The 22,893-nt window shown below is 37.1% G+C and overlaps 1 protein-coding gene across 2 annotated transcripts in view; it reads left to right on the top strand.

The window, feature by feature from the left end:
- TRIM24 (tripartite motif containing 24) overlaps positions 1-22,893 on the top strand; it is a 116,022-nt gene that overhangs the window by 57,960 nt on the left and 35,169 nt on the right. The window contains exons 5-9 of one of the 2 annotated variants that reach the window (XM_081102315.1): positions 1,613-1,729; positions 5,102-5,216; positions 9,034-9,180; positions 18,193-18,310; positions 22,022-22,290. In XM_081102315.1, coding sequence (XP_080958441.1) covers positions 1,613-1,729; positions 5,102-5,216; positions 9,034-9,180; positions 18,193-18,310; positions 22,022-22,290 — 766 coding nt within the window. The remainder of the gene's footprint in view (positions 1-1,612; positions 1,730-5,101; positions 5,217-9,033; positions 9,181-18,192; positions 18,311-22,021; positions 22,291-22,893) is intronic. The other variant, XM_081102316.1, reaches the window with a different exon arrangement.

Consider the following 22,893-nt stretch of genomic DNA (forward strand, 5'->3'; position numbering starts at 1 on the left):
TAAAGGAAAAATTATATAACCATCTCAGTAGAGGCAGAAGAAACATTAAATTAAAAATATAACCCATGATTGCCCTGGCTGGTGTGGCTAGGTAGAGCATCGTCCTGTGCACCAAAAGGTCACCGGTTCAATACCCAGTCATGGCACATGCTCAGGTTGCAGGTTCTGTCCCATCAGGGTGCATACAGAGGCAATCGATAGATGTTTCTCCCTGTAACTTCCTCTTTCTCTAAAATCAATATGAAAACATTTAAACATATATATGTATATGTGTGTGTGTGTATCTTAGCAAACTAGGAATAAAAGGAAATTTCTCAAACCTGCTAAAGATTATGAAAAGAACTAGTAAATATCATAAATAGAATATTCAAAGTTTTTACTTTGAGTTTAGGAAGACGATAAAGATGACCATTTTGACCATTTCATTCAACATTACACTGTATTAGGATCCCAAACAGCGCAGTAATGAAAAAAAGTTTAAAATAAAAATCTTGTTACCTAAGAAGGAATTTAAACAGTCATTGTTTACAAATATGATAATGTACAAAGGAAATGGAATGAAATTATCTGTTTTCTTTTTTTCTAACTTTGACCACCCTCTTTATATTTAATTTAATTATACTTTCAAATTACATTACGTAAAGTACTGTATTTATACATTTTATGAAAAACTTCCGATGAAAATCTTCATATGTATCATTTACATCATTGTCTTTCTCTCAAGATACTCTTGAGTCATCTTATTTGTCAGAGGCTATCATCTTCATTTCTAAGTTAAATATTTTAAAAGGGCTTATTAAAAATGATCTTCAAAATGTTTATAAGCATCAAACTTTCATAATTATGAAATTGTAAAATAGTTAAATCTGCCTAAATATTTGTTATTACTTTTTGGCCAAGTGAGCTCTGTAATCCTCTAAAACCGTGATAATGCATGTGTGTCTCCCAAATTTTCAAAATAATTTAAAGAGTGTCCTTGAATAATATCTGTAAAGACTCCCCTTTCCTTTTCTTTTTCTTTTTTTTAAAATCCTCACTCAAGGATATTTTCCATTGATTTTTAGAGAGTGTGGTAGAGAGAGAGGGAAATACAGGGAGAAATATCGATGTGCGAGAAACACATTGATTGGTTGCCTCCTACATGTGCCCTGACCATAGCCCAGGCCAGGGAGGAGCCTGCAACCTATGTACGTACCCTGACTTGAATCAAACCTGGGACCCTTACGTCCACAGGCCAATGCTCTATCCACTGAGCAAAACCAGCCAGGGCTAGACTCCCTCTTTCTTAAGGGATAATTTCCACAAGAGGGAAAATTTGCCTTATAGGGATATATAGAGTGCCCCCCCCCCCCAAATGTATACACACTTTAACAGCTGATAGCTCAGTTTTGACAATGAAATATATTTTAATTAATACTGCCTTTGTAATTATTCAAAGTGTGTGTATACATTTTTGGGGGGTCACCTATACTTTGTATTTTAACTGATTGTTTATATTCTTTATACTCTTATTATCTTAAATAGTTTTCTATTATTTCTTTGCTTTGGGGCTTTTCCTCATTTTACACAGATTAATTCATGTGATAATTGAATTATTTATTTATTTCTTCAGATATCAATTTATAGAAGAAGCTTTTCAGAATCAGAAAGTGATTATAGATACACTAATCACCAAATTGATGGAAAAAACAAAGTACATCAAATTCACAGGAAATCAGATCCAGAACAGGTAAATTTTCATTTATGGTATTATAATAAATCATCTTTATATAATGTGTTAAGTATACTCACTTTTAGAACATTTTATTTAACTCATGGTGAAATAGATCTAAGTAAGCTGCCAGATGACTCGAATAACAGAGTTAATAAGACTTCTACAAAATTTTGGATTTCTGGAAAGTTTGGGTTTGAAAGCATCTTTTCAGCCATGAAATTTAAAATTATTTTGATGATACACTGCATTTATAGCAGCTCACTTAAGTTATCGATAATTCATCATTATCAGTGTTTTTTAATTTTAAAGAAATACCAGGATTTTAAAGATAAAATCAACTGTTTTTGCTAGTGTAAAATATTTTAACACTTGATTATATACATAAATGCTATTTTAAGAATTGCTAAACTTTGAGATAACCCCTCTGGGCTGTTACCTTAACTGCAATGAATTGGAGACATTTGGACCAGGAGACAGGGATTGTGACACTGTTTCACACACCTTTTATTCCTTGTCAAGTACAATATTACACAGTTTCTACATATTATCTATTATGTTTTTGTCTTCCATTTGTCCAAGGCTCCTGTCTCACAATTCAGTGATTGGTGGAGGAAACCACTGGCCTCTGTGGGGAAGAGGGAGTTTGTCTAGCTCCCCCTTTTTTTTAATCCCATTTGGGGCACACACTGACATTTTGCAACCTTTACAACCCTATGAAATTCCGTATCCCCTTTCTTTTAACGTGTCTGCCTAAACAGATCAAGAAATGCTTATTAGAATGAGCTGGATAAGAGAGGCCTTACAGGGGATTTGAGTGCTGTTCTCAGAAAATTTTGTAAGGCTTTTGTGGTTCATCTTCAATAAGAGCAATCATAAACTGTTATTCTTTTTTTTTTTTTTAATATTTTATTGATTTTTTACAGAGAGGAAGGGAGAGAGATAGAGAGTTAAAAACATCGATGAGAGAGAAACATTGATCAGCCGCCTCCTGCACATCTCCCACTGGGGATGTGCCCGCAACCCAGGTACATGCCCTTGACCGGAATCGAACCTAGGACCCTTCAGTCCGCAGGCCGATGCTCTATCCACTGAGCCAAACCGGTTTCGGCCATAAACTGTTATTCTTATAATTTTGGAACATGACCAGGGTTGGGCATTTGGGAATTTTTTTCAAGGAATGCCTTGATTTAAAAAAAGAAATTCTTCAATATAAGTTAACTTTTTTTGGTGTCTCATTATTAGTAGTATAGCTAGTCATTATATATTGTGGTAGTAACAGTTTTAGTGTGTCAGTTTTTATTATTCTGATCAGATCTCATTTCATTTTACCTTTCTCTTTCACATAACTATAGTTAACCAAAAACGATTTCCCTTACCATATTTTAATCACAATACTGTACTTTCCCAAGTAGAATAATTGGTGAATTGGTGGGTTAAAAATACTTTGTAACTGAGTAATTGAAAACTTGTAGTTAATATTTATAGAACTAGAGGCCCGGTGCACAAAATTTGTGCACTGGGGGGTAGGGGTGTCCCTCAGCCCAGCCTGCACCCTCTCCAATCTGAGACCCCTTGGGGGATGTCCGACTGCCCATTTAGGCCCGATCCCATAACCAAACGGGCAGTCGGACATCCCTCTCAAAATCCAGGACTGCTGGCTCCCAACCACTCGCCTGCCTGCCTGCCTGATTGCCCCTTACTGCTTCTGCCTACCAGCCTGATCACCCCCGAACCACTCCCCTGCCAGCCTGATCAACACCTAACTGCTCCCCTGCCAGCCCCGTCACCCCCAACTGCCCTGCCCTGCTGGCCTGGTTGCCCCTAACTCTCCACCCCTGCTGGCCTGATCACCCACAACTGCCAGCCATCTTGTGGCTGTGGGTGCCGCCATCTTTGAGGGTGGGGCAGTCAATTAGCATATTTCCTCATTATTGGCTGTGGGCACCACCATCTTTGAGGGTGGGACAGTCAATTAGCATATTCCCTCATTGGCTGTGGGCGCTCTTTTGAGGGCGGGGCAGTCAATTAGCATATTCCCTCTTTATTAGATAGGCTAAGGAGAGATAATGATAGTCATTTCTACAATCTAGTAGCAAATGGTAGCAATTTGTAAGATAACTAATTTTATGTGAAAGATCCACCCTTGGTGAAGTTCACCATTTTGACTTTTTTCTTATTCTTTCACAATATATAGAGTATTTCCTTTTTTTTTAAATTGACATATGGATGTCCATTTGCTCCAACTCCCATTTGTTGACAAAACTCTTCTGTTGCTACTGAATTGCCTTGGCACCTTTGTAGAATATCAGTTGACCATGTATGTGTGAAAATTTCTAGACTTAAAATTAGTGTGAATTATCCAAATTTGGTGGGCTTTTATTTTTTTAGTATTTTGGTTTTTGAATTGGAAAAATTAAAGAATCTTTGGATTAGGTGTTAATTGCTTATATCTTTATTTGCCTACCTGATTATAGGAGGATTAAATTTACTAGACTGACTTACTTGACCATTCATTTTCACACATGTGCAAACATGGTACTGGTTGCCCCTTTTTTATCCTGTCCTATAATCACGAGGATTTATATTAGTTTTTTTGATCCTCTAGCCAATATTGATGTTAAATAATTATCTTGAAGATTTTCCAACAGAGAACAAAATCTCTGCCTTTTTAGTCTTAGAAGGTAACTATGGGAGAAACAGAAGAAAAGAAGCTTTTCATTTCTCTTATAATATCCAGTGGGTTCCCCATTATTCTTTTCTGCTTCTGTAAGATATTCTGGTGTAATGCTATGTATTTTCTTTCTGTTCTTGATCTCTATGAAAACAGCATTTCCATTTTTTCTAATCAAAGGAAAAAACATATTTGGTGGTTGATTAAACATAAAGTAGTTATTTGGCTGCTTATTTAAAGACAAATGTTATTAAAAGTAACAAACTACTATTGTCTTTTTTATTCTTCTATTCAGGTATAATGGGTACTGTAGTAGTTCACATGACTAAATAAAAGTGACACATTTACCCTTTCCTACTTCTTAGTTGCAGTGAATAAAATAGAACTCTTTTAGATTCATGGTTTTCTTTATCATCTTTTTAGGCTGAGTATTGATTTTCCTGGGTGTCACCATAATCTTTCCGAAACATATTTTCTTAAAATGTTTTTTATGCATTTTGATTTTAAGGTTGAATTAAATGACTATGTCTTTCAGAAGAATAGGATTTCTGCTGTATTGTTTTCAAGAAAGTCAATTTAAACTGAAGCATCCTAGAAATAGCTGAGCTTTTAAGTGCTGAAAACATTTTGGTCCAATTTAGACCTTAAAAAATCAATTTTAAATATTGTAAAACAATTTTCCTGCCTTATATTTCCCCTCTTCATTTAATTTTCAGGATAATTGAAGTAAATCAAAATCAAAAGCAAGTGGAACAAGATATTAAAGTTGCTATTTTTACACTGATGGTAGAAATAAATAAAAAAGGAAAAGCTCTACTGCATCAGCTTGAGGTAAGTTACTGTTAATGCAGCATACTAGTATGATTTAATAGGATTTCGTATGTATTTGCGAATTTGAAATCAAAGCCTTTTTCTTATAATTGTTTTATGATTCAGTAGTATTTCTTCTCTATTCCCATGTTTTCCTTTGCCAGGCTCTGCATTGTCAAGCTGATAATTTATGGCTTTATAAAACAGTAGGAATGTCTTTTTTTTTTTTTTTTAATGTCAATCTTTATAGTACTGTAGCCTGAAAAATTAGAGTGAATCTACATTAAGAAAGTTTAACTGAGGGCAAATATGAATGGGTGTGTTATTTAATAGCATATATGCGGTTGATGCCCATATATGCTATATGGGATTTCCAGAACTTGGCTATTTATAGGAAGGATAGAAAATACATTTATTTTGGTATATCCAGTAATAATTTTTTAAACCAAATTATATCATGATGTTAGTTTTGTTTTTTGTTAATCCTCACCTGAGGATATTTTTCCCATTGATTTTTAGAGAGAATAGAAGGGAGGGAGGGAGGGAGGGAGGGAGGGAGGGAGGGGGGGGGAGAGAGAGAGAGAGAGAGAGAGGAAGAGAGGGAGAGAAAGAGAGAAACATTGATGTGAGAGAGTCACATTGGTTGGTTGCTTCCTGCACAAGGCCCGACATGGGCAGGGATCGAACCTGCAACCCAGGTACGTGCCCTTGACCAGGACCCTGATGTGCTGGCCAGTGCTCTAACCACTGCACACACAGGCCAGAGTTATGATTTTTTATAGATTATAATTCTTTATTATATTTCAGTTGATTTCCAAATAAAATAATTCTGAACAAAAAAATTTAAACGTTTTTGAGCTTTTGACATACCCTATAAGGTAAATGTAGATAACTGAATTATTAGAAACTTTTCGTGTGAAGTATTTTCAAAACTCAATTTGAAGTATTAAAAAAACTCAATTTGAAGATCTAATTGGCTACATTAAACAATTCATGAATCCGCAGCTTCCCACCTAGCAAGTAGGTTGATACTCCCACTAGGAATTTTGTTAATTATTATTATTTATTCCAGAGTGTCTAACATATGCCTTGCTTGCAGGAGAAACTCTGTAAATATTGAAGAGATGAATCATTTTAGAGATTCATTGAAGTGACAGTTTTGCATCACCAAAGGGTTGGAGTGCAATTGAACAAAATTTTGGAAAGATACACTAATTAGCTATGTTTAGTTCTCAACTATATACATTTAACCTTATGAGATATAAGGTAAAAGGAGGTGCCTCCTGCCCTTAACATTTTATAGTGTTAATTACTAAAGCCAGGGCATTTTGGATAGTTGTTTCCCACTGAAGATAAGAAAGATATTACTATCTTCATCAGCTGTTTTATGTTCCTGAAGGTCAAGATCCAAATTCACTGCTTGACTTCAAATATATGGAGGTTACAACTTCTATATGGTATATTAACATATTAATTGCATGATATTTTAGAATTTTTTAGTATATTGATACAGAAGGAATTCACAGTAAAGAAGCAATTTAGAATGAGAAAAGAGTAAAAGAATTGTCATGTTTGAAGATTAGAAAAAAACTCCTAGAAATAATTTAGTTCAACATCTTTTTGTTGTTAATCCTCACCCAAGGATATTTTTCCATTGCATGTACCCTGATCAGAGCTGGGGGATCAAGCCTGCAACTGAAGTACATGCCCTTGACCCTTCATTCCTCAGGCCGACGCTCTATGCACTGAACCAAACCGGCCAGAGCCAACATCTTTATTTTATAGTTGACAAAACTATAAGGTCTTTGTTAGAAAGTTTTGTCCCCTGCAAAGCAAGGCCACTACCATGGTTTAGCAACCATACTGGAAACAAAGACTAAAATAATACTTTATTCTTTTATAATCAAATACTTATTTAGTGAAGAATTATTCTGTCCAGGAAGAATCAGACCTTATTTACAGTAATTATTTTTTCAAGGTTCTCTGTTTCTGTTTTAATAGCTGCATTTAAACAATTTAAAATGTTTTCAAAGCTCTGCTTAAAATAAAAAGTGACTTCAAATTGTTTTCTCTGAGATCAGTAGTGGCTGTGGTTGTTTCCAAACTTCACTGTAAATCAAAATTACTTTCCGGTTAAAAAAAATAAGAATATAGAAACAAAATACGACCAAATTCCCAATCTCTAGGAATAAACTTAGTCATCAGTATTACTTTTAATCAACGTTATTGCCTTACAGTTTTTATAGAACTGTTTAAAAATGTTTTTATTGATCATATATAGATATATCTATCTATCTATCTATCTATCTCTCTCTCTCTCTCTATATATATATATATATATATATTAGAGAGAGAGAGAGAGAGAGAGAGAGAGAGAGAGAGAGAGAGAAACATCGATTGGCTGCCTCCTGCCCACCCCCTACTAGGGATCGAGCCCGCAGTCTAGGCATGTGCCCTGACCAGGAATCAAACAAGTGACCTATTGCTTCATGGGTCGATGCTCAACCGCTGAGCCACCCTGGCCAGGCTACCAAATAGTTGTTTCTATGGAATACCAAGAAACGAGACCTTCTGATTCTCAATTTGCAACCTAATTAAAAATAAACAGAATATTCTTTCTAGAATGCCTCCAAAGAAACAGTTTTCACAGAGGTCAGAAATAACCTAATAAGTAAGTTATCTCTGAGCTTTAAATTAGATATGACAAAGCCATTAATAGTCACTGCAGTTTTTCCCTTAATTCAATTTAGCACATGTACATTCTCAACATTTAAAACTGACTATGGCTGGGATCTAGGTTCTTTTTTTTATTGAGACTATAAGTCTATATTGGAGCATAGCAATTTTACTTTAAACTTTTTTTTTTAAGCCAGTAGAAAGCCCTATTTTCTTCCTCTTTTCTTGCTAGGTAAAGGAGATTTTTTGATAGAAACCTTTAAAATAACCCAAGTTCAGTGCTCTTCACTTTTTATTAACCTGTGTTCTTCCTTGTGTACTTCCTTAGAGAAAGGTAAAACCCTCAGAGAGAAATTCTGTGTACTGCTTTTCTGTAGCTTTTCTGAGAGTGCATGGGCACATTAGTCACCATGTAACTAACTCTCACTAGACCCCCCAAAAAATGTTACAGCTTTTTTACCACATGCGAAGCATACATGTTGTCTACCATATGGTTGCAATGAGGACTAGAATGCCTAAAAGGTGAAATCATGGGATTGAGTAAATTATGTGATCTGGTAATTTACTAGATTGCTGGTTATATTTATTTTATTTGTGGGTATTGAATTTAATAGGCATTTACTGTATTATAGCTAATCTACAGGTTTTGTTCCTATTGGATATTGGAAGATGACATGAACAGAAACCTAAGTCCCAGATATACACAGAGTGGCCAGATTATTATGACCGCCCCCTCAGTACAATGAAGTGAATTAGTTATGCAAATAATAATAATAATAATAATAATAATAAAACCTTGAGAGTATTTCCTTAGGAAGTTTTCAATATTCAGTATTTTTGGAGGTGTCAATGAAGTACTGATGGGGTAGTCATAATAATCTGGCCGGTCATAATAATCTGGCCACTCAGTGTATAAAACCATACTGAGGGTGGAGGTTAGGGGCCATGGAGGCCGTGGTGGTGGTGGTAGCAGTGGCTATAAGGAGCATTTGGAGCACAGTGTTTTGCTGCATTAAGACTGATCCTTTGTACTAAGTGTAAAAGCAACACTAAGAGGATTTTCAGTTTCTTAAAGGTGATGGTTATTCTAATATGGTAATCTGAAAATGACCATTAAGATATGTTACAGACAGAATTAATTTTGAAATTATTTTCTTTTTAGAGCCTGGCGAAGGACCATCGCATAAAACTTATGCAACAACAACAGGAAGTGGCTGGACTTTCTAAACAGTTGGAACATGTCATGCATTTTTCTAAATGGGCAGTTTCCAGTGGCAGCAGTACAGCACTACTTTATAGCAAGCGACTGGTAAGATAGACCAAGTGTGGCATTTAATATTCCATCAGAATATAAAGAGAGCCCTGGCTGGTGTGTCTCAGTTGGTTGGGCATTGTCCTGTGCACCAAAAGGTTGCAGGGTTGATTCCCAGTCAGGGCACATGCCTGGGTTGCAGGCTTGTATTAACCTACTTTTGCCCCCACCCCTGTATACAGCAAACCCTCAATTTAACGGACTTCGGATTTAACGGACAAAACTTGTAGTCCATAAGTTATATGTGAAAATTAACACCCTGTTAATTTTAAAATGCTTTTTAACCAAGACTTGCTTATAATTAAATTAACAGGGTTTTGGGTTTTTGTTACTTCACTGTTATTTTTAACAAATTCTACCGAACAGGCCATATGTTGGGGAAAAAACACTGTGTAGTAATTTTGCCGACATATTACATAAAATTATTTACAGCTGTGGTCTACATATTTAAATGAAAAAGTCCACTGCTTGTAAACAGTGTTTGGCGAATGATGAGCATATGATCACACCATATCATGCACATGGTAATTGGTTCTGTTGTTAACGTGGCATGACTTTCTGCAGCAGTTTTAACGTGCGCTAAGCCATGCCCCAGTCCTGTGCATTTGTTTACTCTCAGTGACTGGTGAATGTGTGCATTTACTAGACATATTCAGTATAAATTTAAAATTACAGTAATACATATAGAAAACTTTTCTGTGAAATTAAACTTTTCATATATGCTTAATTTTAATTACACAAGTGTGTCTACATAAGTAGAAACAGGTAAACTAATTTGTCACTTTTTTAACACATGCATTCAGAAAACCTACTTCATTCTATAATGGACTTTTAGCTTTAATACTAGTAGACATCCCCTTGCCTGAATTAGTCTGTTACAGCGAGGTGTTACTGTATTGGATTTTTTAAAATATTATTTTAGCTGATAGAAAAGCACAAGTCCTTCATGCATTTCTTGATGGGCGTGTGCACTATCATCGTGCTCATGTTCACAGATTAGAAGCTCCAGGTCATCTATTTGGGGTTGGGGTGTGGGTAATGAATGTAAAACCTTCCCTCCTTGCCCCCCCTCCCCCGCCCCCAAGGTTTTGGTTGGTGGAGGAGGCGCACCTCAAGGGCCCTAGTGCGTACAGTGCCAGCCATTGTCTCTCTCCCAAGTGGCTGGACTCAATAAATTCACTCATCTACCACTAGGCTCGGACTATCCAGAAGAAAATCCATCTAGGGAAGATAACGTAATTGTCCCCTTTCCCTATGTTGTTCTCTCTTTCTCTTGTTTCTCTTCGGCCTTGTGGTCATTTTTCCAGCCTTTCCTCCCAGCCTCCATCTCCTATTTAGAGAGTTATTTGTATCCCCAGGTTGATAAATCTTTTGATTGCGAGAGTAGGTAGGTAGGTAGATAAAATTGATTTGTAAAACTCCCATGTCACTCCTGTATTGTTCTTTTCTAAGTTTTCTCTGTCTTAGTAGCAAATGAACTTAATAATAATAAACATTTTCTAATTACCTATTGTGGACTAATTTCAAAGCATTTTCCATGTAATATTTCCTTAAACTTTTTATGTTACTTTTATGAGATAGGTATACCTTTCCATCCTCATTGTGTGAGTGATGAAACCTAGGTACAGAGCTAAGTTTAACCTGCCTAAGCTCACACATCTCAGCCAGGCTGTGTTCCTCTTCTACATTGTTTATTCTGTCAGCAGTATATGGTGCTGAATATTTCAACCCATTTACTAGAGAAAAGTGGCTTTATTATTTGACGAACTATTTGGACAGTAGTCTTGAATCTTGGTACTGAAAATATGATGATTGCATAGTAACCACCTAAAGATTCTGGTTCAGTGGATTTGGAGTGGAGGCAGGTTTTGTATTTTGAACAAGCTCCCATGTGATGCAGGTACTGTTTTCTGTGGACCAGGACTTTAGTATTAAGGATGTAGGACACATTTAGTCATTGGAGGTAAAACCGTATAAATGTTCTTAAAAATTCCTGTTCCTTTTCATTTTATTAAAGATTCCACATAAATGTATACTTTGTAATCAGATTATGATATTCAAATCAGTTTTCTGTTCAGCTGTTCCATTTTTTGGAATCTAGTGGCAGAAATTTCTAATGACCATTTTGAAATAATGAAATGCACTTCTGGATCAGCTTTTATAAACTAAATCCAAAATGCTGAGTGATTTATTAGAAAATTGATTTGCAACTATTTCTAATCATGAATTGTATTAAACTCTTATGATTTTTTTCCTTTCATAATAATCAATGATGTAGTCTTAATCTTTAGGTCATTTTTGTAAAACTGCTTCATTGGTCTAATGAAAAAAACTTCTATGTAGTACAGACCTTCTCTGTTACTGATGTTATTTATATGTGTAATAAAGCATATTACTCATACATAATAATCAGATACTTAGTCTTATTAGTATAAAATTTTGTTTCTCTAGTTTTATTATAATTTGTTGTTAATTATAATAGGAGAAAACAGTAAAAATAGAAGATGGACCCTGGCCTGGTTGCTCAGTTGGTTGGAGCATTGTCCTGAGGGTTCGATTCTAAGTCAGGACACATGCGTTGTGGGTTTGATCTTAAATCAGGCATGTACAGTAGGCAACTGATCGCTGTTTCTCCCTCACATCAGTGTTTGTTTCTCTCCCTCTCTCCTTCCCATTCTCCCTCACTCCCTCTCTCTGCCTCGCTCCCTCCCTACTCTCCTTTCTCTCCAAAAACACACACAATACAAACCAATGAATATATCCTCTGGTGAAGATCTTAATAAAAAAGAAATAGAAGATGGGATTACTTAATCTGCTCGATGATCTTTTGAAATAGGAGAGAGGATGATTGTCCTCTCTGTTACTTATAGGAGAAAATAGGCACAGAGAACCATAAAGAACTAAAATTACCAGATTTCCTGATCATGTTTTTTTCTCTCTAATTTTTAAAAGCCTATGTAATTCGAGTTGTGGCCTTAGTGCCTATTTAGAAAAGGATGTAATTAATAAAATGCATTGCCTGGAATGCATGCAGAGTTAAAGCTTATGATTATTTTTAAACATTTGAAGTATTTCAAACATGTGTTTCAGTCTCAGAAAACTAGAAAATCACCATATTATGCCAACTGTATTCTTTTGAGCTCTTATACTTTATAAATATGATACTTTATAAATATGATATGTTTACTCAGGTTATTCTTTAAATATTTTTACATATTTAGAAGGATTTTCAGTCTCAAAAATTTGAAAATTGCTATCTTATACAACCTGTTTTTAAGAGTTCTTATGCTTTGTAAACATAGCCATGTCTACTCAGGTTATTCTTTGAATGATGGCTTTTACATACATAAAAATACAAAAAATGTCTTGCTGGTGTGAAATTTCAATCTTGGATTGCAATTCTTAGTTCATCTTTTTGCTATAGGAATTTTAGTCAATAAAAGATCAGACCTATTGGAATAGCAGAATCCTTTCAGAAGTCGAGTTTTAAATATATTTTAAAACATTTTCACATTATTTCCTTAGGATTCTTCTGTTATCCTTATATTTATTTAGAAGGAAGGTAAGAAATATTGACAGAAGAGAGACCAGAAGAATGAAACACAGGCATTCTTTTTACTAATAGTAGATGTTTCTATAATACTAAAGATAGATTAGGAAACGGTTGAGGGTATAAGTAGTAAAAAGGAATTCTACAATCCTATTCCATTTCCCCCACGCTCCCATCTAATTGATCTTCAAAGATCTTTTTTATGTTTCCTGAATGTCTCATTGCCAATTCCTTATTTCTGATCCTCAGAACATACCATGCTCTCTCTTACCTGGGTTCTGGTACCCTTTTCTGAAAATGCCTATTCTTTCTCTTAAATAACTAATGTTCATCTTTTTAGAGACTACAGTGTTCATTTTAGGTTCATCTTTCTTTCCTCTTCACAGCCTCCAGTGACCAAAACTGGGTTAGAATCCCCTTCTGTTTACAAAGCTCTTATGCATATGTCCATCATCCTATTATTTACTTTCATCTACTATTATTACAGTTGTGTATTTTTCTATGAATTTCATTAGATCATACTTCTAAAAGTAGGAACTTAAGGAACTCAATGAAAAATTGATAGTGAAAAATAATAATAATAAATAAGGTACCAGATAACACCTCCTGTCAGAAGCTGTAGGTATAAATGAAACTTTGTTAATTTTTTATAGTGTTGGGAATTTAGAAACAACGAAATTTTTTTAATGAATATTTTTTAAGTCTATTTAACTTCAATAGAAGACAGTTACAGTACTGCTATCTCAAAAGCTATTTGGACATCCTTCATATTTAAAAAATTTTTTTTTTGCTTTTTGAACAACACCTAAGTTTTCAGTGTGAAACCTGAGTTCATTTAAGTGTAGATATGCCTGAAGAGATGAATAAGTATGTTTAATGACCATTGTTTATCGTCTACATTAGTTAGGCTTTATGATTTCTCAGCATTATCTAAAATCTGCATTTGATGGAAGGAGACTTGACTTGGGATGGTGAACACATAATACGGTCTACAGAATGTGTTGTGGAATTATGTAGCTGAAGCCTATATAATTTTAAAAAAATATATATTTTTATTGATTTCAGAGAGGAAGGAAGAGGGAGAGAGAGCTAGAATCATTCATCTGCTGCCTCTTGCACACCCCTTACTGGAAGTCAAGCCCGCAGTCTGGGCATGTGCCCTGCCTGGAAATCGAACCACGACCTGCTGGTTCATAAGTAAATGCTCAACCACTGAGCCACGCCAGCCAGGCCTATATTATGTTAATCAATGTCAGCCCAACACATTCAACAAAAATAATTTGACAAGAGAGTTCTCATTTTTACATTGAATGGCAGTAAAATACAACAGAAAAAATGTTGCTTAAGATAAGGAGCAGAGTTTGGCCAACTTTGACCTTACTTTTAGACCTTGCCACACTAAATTGACAAATAGATAGTAGCTATCTGAATTATAAGTAAATTCTGTGTCTTGTAGCTTCTCACCAGCAAAAGAAGAAGTTTACAACTTAGTACCTCAAGGGGAAAAATGTATCGATGTCCTAGTAATTTACCTCAAAGTTTCCTTTAATTAAAGCTGATTTCCTCTTAAGGAAGTACTCACATTTCTGATTTAATTGTTGTTGTTGTGTTGTTGTTGTTTTGTGGGGTGGGAGGCAGGTAAAAGAGCTTATACTGCTCAATTTCCACACTAAAAATTATAAGATACTCAAAATGCTAAGTCAGTATATTTGCCTAAAGACAGAAAAAAAATGTTTTTAAAGAAAAATGATCATCTTTCCTTCTTGTCATGGACTCATCAGCATGGTGACTGAGGACTCAGGGTAGTGAAGGTGGTTGGGGGATCACACTGCCTGAGATAAGTGATGAGCGGGGAACACAGAGAGTGAGCAGAAATCTTTCAAATTTTGGTTATATTAAGCAAATAAGTGAGTGGATTGAGGTAATAAGTAAATATATTGAGGGTAATGGCAGCTAATATTTTTGCTAAAGATAGAGTCCTAAGGTGCAATAGATTGGAATTAAGAATATAAGTATGAACTCAAGACTTATACACATATACACAGAGATCTGGAAATAGTTATAGATGTTTATACACACACACACACACACACACACACACACATAATATGAGTGTGTGTGTGTTTGTGTGTTACACCACAAAAGCAGTAAGCCCAATGTTATTCCAGATCTTGGTTTCTAAATTCCAAGCTAAGTGAAGAAAAGTACAAATTGTACTCAGAACATCTTTTGCCAGAGACATGCTGAGGACATGTCAAAAGGACTGGGATCCAGCTTAAAAGGGCTCTCTCTGGGCAAATCAACCAATTTGAAACTCAAACTAAATAACTATAGTAATGAATCAGAACACATTGAATTAAGTAGGAATATGTAAGTCTATGATGATATAAACAAGTAAATGATAAAAGTTTGTCAGAACATCCTATCTAATAAAAGAGAAAAATGGTAATTGGCGTACAACTGCTACCCTTCCCATTGGCTAATCAGGGCAATAAGCAAATTAACTGTCAGCCAAGATGGCGGCCGGCAGCCAGGCAGCTTGAAACTAACATGAGGCTTGCTTGCTTCAGTGACGGAGGACTCCAACGTTCCCCGCCTGCCGCTGCAGGCCTCTGAGCTGCAAGCAACTATGTAACAAACATAGAAGCTAAACAAAACCCCAGAAACCTGCCGGGCTTCAGCCAGCAGGATCGCAACATTGTAAGCAAAGGCCAGAAACCTACTTTCAGCAGCAGATGCCTAAGAGCTGGAGCCAAGCCTCAAAGCTAAAGCTGGCTCAGAATTTAAAAAAAAAGAAAAAGGAAAAAAAAAGAAAGAAGCGGTTGGGAGCTTCAGTCACCCCCAGCCTGAAAACAGCCCTCAGCTCCTCACCCAGACTGGCTAGGCACCCCAGTGGGGACCCCCACCCTGAAGGGTGTGTGACCAGCTGCAAACAGCCATCATCCCCTCACCCAGGCTGGCCAGGCACCCCAGTGGGGACCCCCACCCTGATCCAGGACACCCTTCAGGGCAAACCAGCCGGCATCGACCCATGCACCAGGCCTCTACCCTATATAGTAAAAGGGTAATATGCCTCCCAGCACCGGGATCAGCGGAGTCGCGAGGCCTCCCGGCACCGGGATCAGCATGACAGGGGGCAGCGCCCAAACCCCCTGATCGCCCTGTGGCTCTGTGTGTGATGGTGTGGTGCCCCAACCCCTACCCCCCCAACCCCCCCACGGGCCCTGCTCTGTGTGTGACGGGGTAGAGCCATAACCTCCCCATCTGCCCTGCCCTGAGTGTGAGAGTGGCAGCGCCCCAACGCCCTGATCGGCCCTCCTCTGTGGGTTATAGAGGGCGGCGCCCCAACCACCTGATTGGCCCTGCTCTGTGCGTGACAGGGTACAGAGCCCCAACTCCCCTGATGGGCCCTGCTCTGTGAGTGACAAGGGGAAATGCCCCAATCCCTTGATTGGCCCTGCTCTGTGCATGACAGGGGGTGGCGCCGCAACCTCCCCATCGACCCTGCCTTGAGTGTGACAGGGGATGGTGCCCCAACCCCCCAATTGGCCCTACCCTGAGCGTGACTGAGGGTGGAATCACAACCTCCCGATCGCCCTGCTCTGTGTATGACAGGGCACAGAGCCCCAACTCCCCAATCGGCCCTGCTCTGAGCCCAACCAGGGGCTGCACCTAGGGATTGGGCCTGCCCTCTGCCACCCGGGAGCAGGCCTAAGCCAGCAGGTCGTTATCTCCCGAGGGGCCCCAGACTGCGAGAGGGCACAGGCCGGGTTGAGGGGCCCCTCTCCCCACCAAGTGCACAAATTTTTGTGCACCGGGCCTCTAGCAAATTAATAACTGTCTATGATAGCCAGTCAACCTTAGGGACTGATCTGAAGTAAGTTTTGTTTTATCTGTGGAAAAGGTTGAAAAGAGGAAAGGGATTTTGTGTAATTGAGTATGAGAGAGAAAGAGGTGTTGAGGGTATATGCAAGGAAATGTTTATGATGATTGACCCTGGGATTTAAGCTGGATAAGAAGGAATTGAGGGATAAGAGGGTAGGGATAATGGTAAGGTAAGATTGATAGGACAGAGAAAAATTGTAAGAGCAAAGGCTTATAGGACCTTTAGGGTTTGTGAGAGTATTTGTATCTGTGCAAGAAGAAGCAAGCTATAAGGAAGATCACCTAGGTGGATGTTAAAATCACCAAGAATTAAGATAGGAGTAATGGTGATGATGGTTATAGTGAACCAGGGGCTAAACTCTTCAAAGGCTGAGGGAGAATGACCTAAGGACTCACTGAGGACTGCATGTGGGGGGGGGGGGGGGGATGATGACAAGAAACTCAAAGCGTGGGAACAAGGAGAACCATTCCACTAACTAGCAGAGATTAGTTTGTCTTTTCTGTAACTCATTAGCCACCTAATCTAAATTCTGAATCCTTCTTTAAAAGAAGTAGTAAAATAAATAAAAGAGCAAAATGTGTTAAAAAATTTTTATTTTACAAATAGTTGGTGCTTTTGTGATGTTTTGTTAATTAAAAAAACTGACTTTAACCTATCACTTTAAGATACTCTTTAGTTTTGTATTCAACATCATACCCAACTGAACTATACCTCAAAAAATTTTTTTTAACTTTAAAATTTTTGATATTTTGAAAAGAAAGCTGTTATAGGTCTACTTTTTTATTTTAATTTTTATTTTTTTATATATATTTTTAAAAATATATTTTATTGATTTTTTTTACAGAGAGGAAGGGAGAGGGATAGAGAGTTAGAAACATCAGTCTACATCCTGCACAGTCCCTAATGGGGATGTGCCCACAACCAAGGTACATGTCCTTGACTGGAATCGAACCTGGGACCCTTGAGTTTGCAGGCTGACGCTCTATCCACTAAGCCAAACCGGCTAGGGCTAATTTTTATTTTTTTAAATATATCTTTATTGATTTCAGAGAGGAAGGGAGAGGAAAAGAGAGAGAGAAACATCAATAATGAGAGAGAATCATTGATTGACTGCCTCCTGCATGCCCCCTACTGAGGATGAAGCCTGCAACCCAGGCATGTGCCCTTGACCGGAATCAAACCTGGGACCCTTCAGTTTGTAGGCCTATGCTCTATCCACTGAGCAAAACCAGCTAGGGCAGGTCTACTTTAAAAAAATAAAATAAAATAAATGTTTTGCCCTGGCCGGGCAAAATGTTTTGCCCTGCACACCTCACACTGGAGATCAATCTGGCAACCCAGGCATGTGCCCTAATCAGGAGTCGAACCGTTACCTACTGGTTTGTAGGTGAGTGCTCAACCACTAAGCCACACCAGCCAGGCTAGGCTGTCTACTTTTTATAGTGTATATTTTATTGTTTATTTTGTGTTGGTGCACATACAAGAGACTTATTTTTTGTGTGTATTTACTGGGAGTGTAATAAACTATTGGCCTGATAACGATATTAATGTTTAACTGTCTCCTTTCTTCTAGATTACATACCGGTTACGGCATCTCCTTCGAGCAAGGTGTGATGCTTCCCCAGTGACCAACAATATCATCCAATTTCACTGTGATCCTGGTTTCTGGGCTCAAAATATTATCAATTTAGGTAGGTCATTATGTATATTTTCCCAAGTACCATTTGTTTCTGGAACTCTTAATGATTATTATGTTACTGAAAATGTATTCCTTATACCCTCAAAATGTTTTTGTTACCGTGGTTTAAAAACATGGAATTTTTGTTAGTATTTTATTTATCTGTGTATATATGTTACATATGCATGAATGTTAACATACATATAAGTATATGGATGTTATGAAACATCCTCTGTTGACTCGGAATTAAGGAGTTCTATTTTTCATAGACTCTTGCTTGAACTTTTTATCAGAATGGGTTGATAAAACTCTTGACTTGTGACTGGCATTGTTATAGAATTTTTTGATACTTAGAATGTTTTCTGATACAATAGTATTTCCAATACTATTATTGGCTTTCTCTTTAGACTCAGCCATCAAATGCCTAATGTTACTCATTTGCTTTCTCTTGGCTAGGGAAAACATTGCTTTTTCTTTTGCCTTTTTGTAATAATTATACATATAATTTTATATAATAAATATAATTATATATATATATATATATATATATATATATATATATATATATTTAAGTTTCTAATTGAAGTGTTATGTGCATACAGAAAAGTGCCCAAATTTTAAATATTGGTGTCCACTGAATTATCACAAAGGAAGACTATCATCTTGGTAACATGAAGAGTTCAAACATCCTTGCAGGCAGTTCAGTAGGAAGTTATTTTAACTTTCTTGTTATATTATTTGCTAGGAGAAAAAGTCCTCACTTTTTGCCTACTCTCTTAATTTCTCACAGGGAAATTATATAAACAGAAATTTAAGAATTCCCTACACATTCTTCATTAACTAATATTCCCTTTGATGACATCATTGGGCTTATTAACTTTGTTTCAAAATCATCAAAAATGATTGCGCTCTCATTCTGTAGGCTAGATTCTGCGTAAGAAAGGAAAAAATGGCATGCTAGAGAGCCAGTACTCTCAGAATACACCAGGAACGGAAGAAATCGACTTACACAAAGCATTTTTACAAGGGAAGAACAAAAATAATGATAGGGTGTCCCCTTAAAGAAAAAATAATAAGATGACCCCTGCAGTTCAGTTTAGAAGTACATAAAGCTATATGTTTATTGATAAATAGCAAGCAACTGGAACTACACACAAACACACACCTATATGTGTTACTATATGTATCCTATATAATAAATGCCTAATATGCTAAGTGTCCGGTCATCCGTTCAACCAATCAAAGCGTAATATGCTAATAATATGCTAAGGCCGCTCAACTTCTCGCTATGACATGTACTGACACCAGGGAGCAGACAGTTGACTGGTCAACCAGTCGCTATGACGTGCACTCACCACCAGAGGGCAGACACTCCTGACTGGTAGGTTAGCTTGCTGTTGGGATCCAGCCAATCAGTACTGAACCAGACAGGCCAAACACACCCTGGAGCCCTCCCACAGTCCCTCCCCGGCTGGCCAACCTCCTGCGTCCCTCCCTGGCCCCAATCATGCACAGGTGGGGTACCTCGACCTGGCCTGCGCCCTCTCGCAATCCAGGACCCCTCAGGGGATGTCGGAGAGCCGTTTCAGCTGGATCCTGCTTGACGCTGGAGCTGCCCCCTGGTGGTCAGTGCGCCAATGGGGAGCGCCGCTCAGCCAGAAGCCGGGTTCATAGCTGACGAGCACATTTGTGGTGACGGGAGCCTCTCCTGCCTCTGCGGCAGCACTGAGGATGTCCGACTGATGGTTTAGGCTTGCTCCCCACAGGGCCATCAGTCAGACATCCCCTGAGGGCTCCCAGACTGCGAGAGGGTGCAGGCTGAGCTGAGGGCCCCCTACCCCCCCAGTGCATGAATTTTGTGCACCTGGCCTCTAGTTAATTAATACAAAGCATGTGTCTAAGTAACTATCTCTTAACCCTTATCCCTCTCTACCAGCCCACATTCAACTGTACAGAGAACCTATCACAGTTATATATCCACACAAGTAGTCACATCTATAGAGATGTATATATTTATATACACTGAGTGGCCAGATTATTATGACCACCCCATCAGTAGTACTTCATTGACACTTCCAAAAATACTGAATATTGAAAACTTCCTAAGCAAATACTCTGAAGGTTTTATTATTATTATTATTATTTGCATAACTAATTCACTTCATTGTACTGATGGGGTGGTCATAATAAACTGGCTGGTCATAATAATCTGGCCACTCAGTGTATATCATTTATAATACAAATATAGGCATAGGTAAAGGTAAGAATATATGTATAATTGCACACACAAAAATGGATATAGTTTTAGGTAAGTCTACATCAGCAAAAATCAAATAAAGACAGCATCTCCTGTTTGTGAAGAGTTTGTGAAACTCTGATATAATAAAGTTAAATAGTATTCTTTATTGTAGAACTTCTCAGAGCTGTCATTTATAGCTCTGTAAATTGTTGTTGACAATGAAATTTACATTTTAATTCTTCCAAAGAGACAAATTTTCCAAATTTGTTATCCATGGCTTCTGAGAAACATCTTTCATAGGGCAAGGGGAAAATATTGATCTAGATAAATATTCAGTTAATGTTTTGGGGATTTGGGTAAGTTCTTCAATGTCTCTGAACCATAGATCCCTTATCTGTAAAGAGGAATTTAACAGTATACATAGACCTGCTGTCACATTGCTTAACAACCAGTAAGTAATGAATTATAGCCATATTTTTTTTAGGATGCATATACTTTGTAAATCTAAAACATTTAATTAAATCTGTACTGTTGAAAAAATTAATCTTTGCCTTGTGCTTGGATCAGACCTATTAGATGCACCCTTAAACTCTCTTAAGGGTAATTGTAAGCCACTCAAATATTTTCTATCAGAAAACTGACATAGTATGCACTGTGAAAGTGTAAGGAACTCGAGAGAGTACAAATTATTAATATTAAAGAATCCGAAATACTTTGTGGGAATGTTTTTAGAACCAATGTCAGATTTGCTTGTTTTAATATACAACAGCAGTTCTCAAAATGTACAGTTTGAGGCTCCTTCAGGGAACCACAGAGGCTTCCCTTTTCCAACTACGTATCTGTGTGGCTGGATTTTCTTCCTGTATTTCAACCTAAACAATATATTATGACAGATAATGCAGAAACAGATGTGGGAGTTCAGCTATTAAGCCAGACATATAAAGATATTTTCAAAAATATAAAACAGTGCACTCTTCACTAAGATTTTTAAAAAAATGTTATTTTTCATAAAGGTATGCTATTATGGGTTTATTATTTTTATTGATTTCAGAGAGGAAAAGTGAGGAAGAGAGAGAGAGAGAATCATCAATGATGAGAGAGAAATCATCAGTTGGCTGCCTCCTGCATGCCCCACACTGGGGATCAAGCCCACAACCTGGGCACGTGCCCTGACCAGGAATCGAACCAGTGACCTCCTGGTTCATAGGTCGATGCTCAACCACTGAGCCATGCCGGCTGGATTTTTAAATGAATTAGTAAATAAATTTTTTTAATTCTCATTTTTAGTGTCAAAGATAGTAAATTTTGATAGATAGAATCTCCATTAATAAAAGCTCTTTGGGGCAATCTGTTTTTAAGAGTGTAAAGGTTTCCTGAGATTGAAAAGTTCCTTGACAGTTTGGAAGTTCAGCAACAATAACCTTACAAAATGTAGTGTTTCACTATCAGAAAAACTTTAGAACTTAATCTTTTTTCTTTAATTAGGTTCTTTAGTAATTGAAGATAAAGAGAGTCAACCACAAATGCCTAAGCAGAATCCTGTCATGGAACAGAATTCACAGCCACAAGGTGGTTTATCTTCAAACCAGTTATCCAAGTTTCCAACACAGATCAGCCTAGCTCAGTTACGACTCCAGCATATGCAGCAACAGGTAATGGCTCAGAGGCAACAGGTGCAACGGAGGCCAGCACCTATGGGTTTACCAAGCCCTAGAATGCAGGGGCCCATCCAGCAACCTTCCATCTCTCATCAGGTAAATTTGGAAGCAGGCCTGTCCTAACTTAGATAATTATAGTACAATTGTATTTAGCAACTCTGAAAATAACCAGGACACCCATCATCCATGATTTAAATATATAAATTTATAAAAATGTATTACATTGAGGATTCCTGATTTAGCTCCTAGATTTTAGCCCTTCTCAAAAAAAAGAATCAATGGTTTATTTAACTGGTACATCTATTTTTATTACATTGTCTTAATATTATAGACAGTGTGGGGATGCAAGTGTTTAGAAAACCACATTGCATCTTAGAAACTAGGGCAAAATGAAATAGAAAAGGGGCAGGGATGTGGTTCATTAGAAATATACCTTTTTCAAACTTCATTTCTGAGCAAATATTCCATGAACCATTGTTATTTTCACTAATTATGAACTATTATTTACTTTTAATCCAGTTTTTTAAGATAAAATAGTCATATTTTGTTAAATGTTTTAACTGTTCTGCTCAGTTTAGATGTGGGCATACTTAGTTTTAATAAAGGTTTAGTAAAGACTATAAGGTCAAATTCATACAAATTGTCTGTTGTTTTCAGTTACATATATTTATGAATTTATATTCTTCCTATTTCGGAGAA

This window comes from Myotis nattereri (assembly GCF_964212035.1).
Source record: "Myotis nattereri genome assembly, chromosome: 11".
Classification (NCBI taxonomy): Eukaryota; Metazoa; Chordata; class Mammalia; order Chiroptera; family Vespertilionidae; genus Myotis; species Myotis nattereri.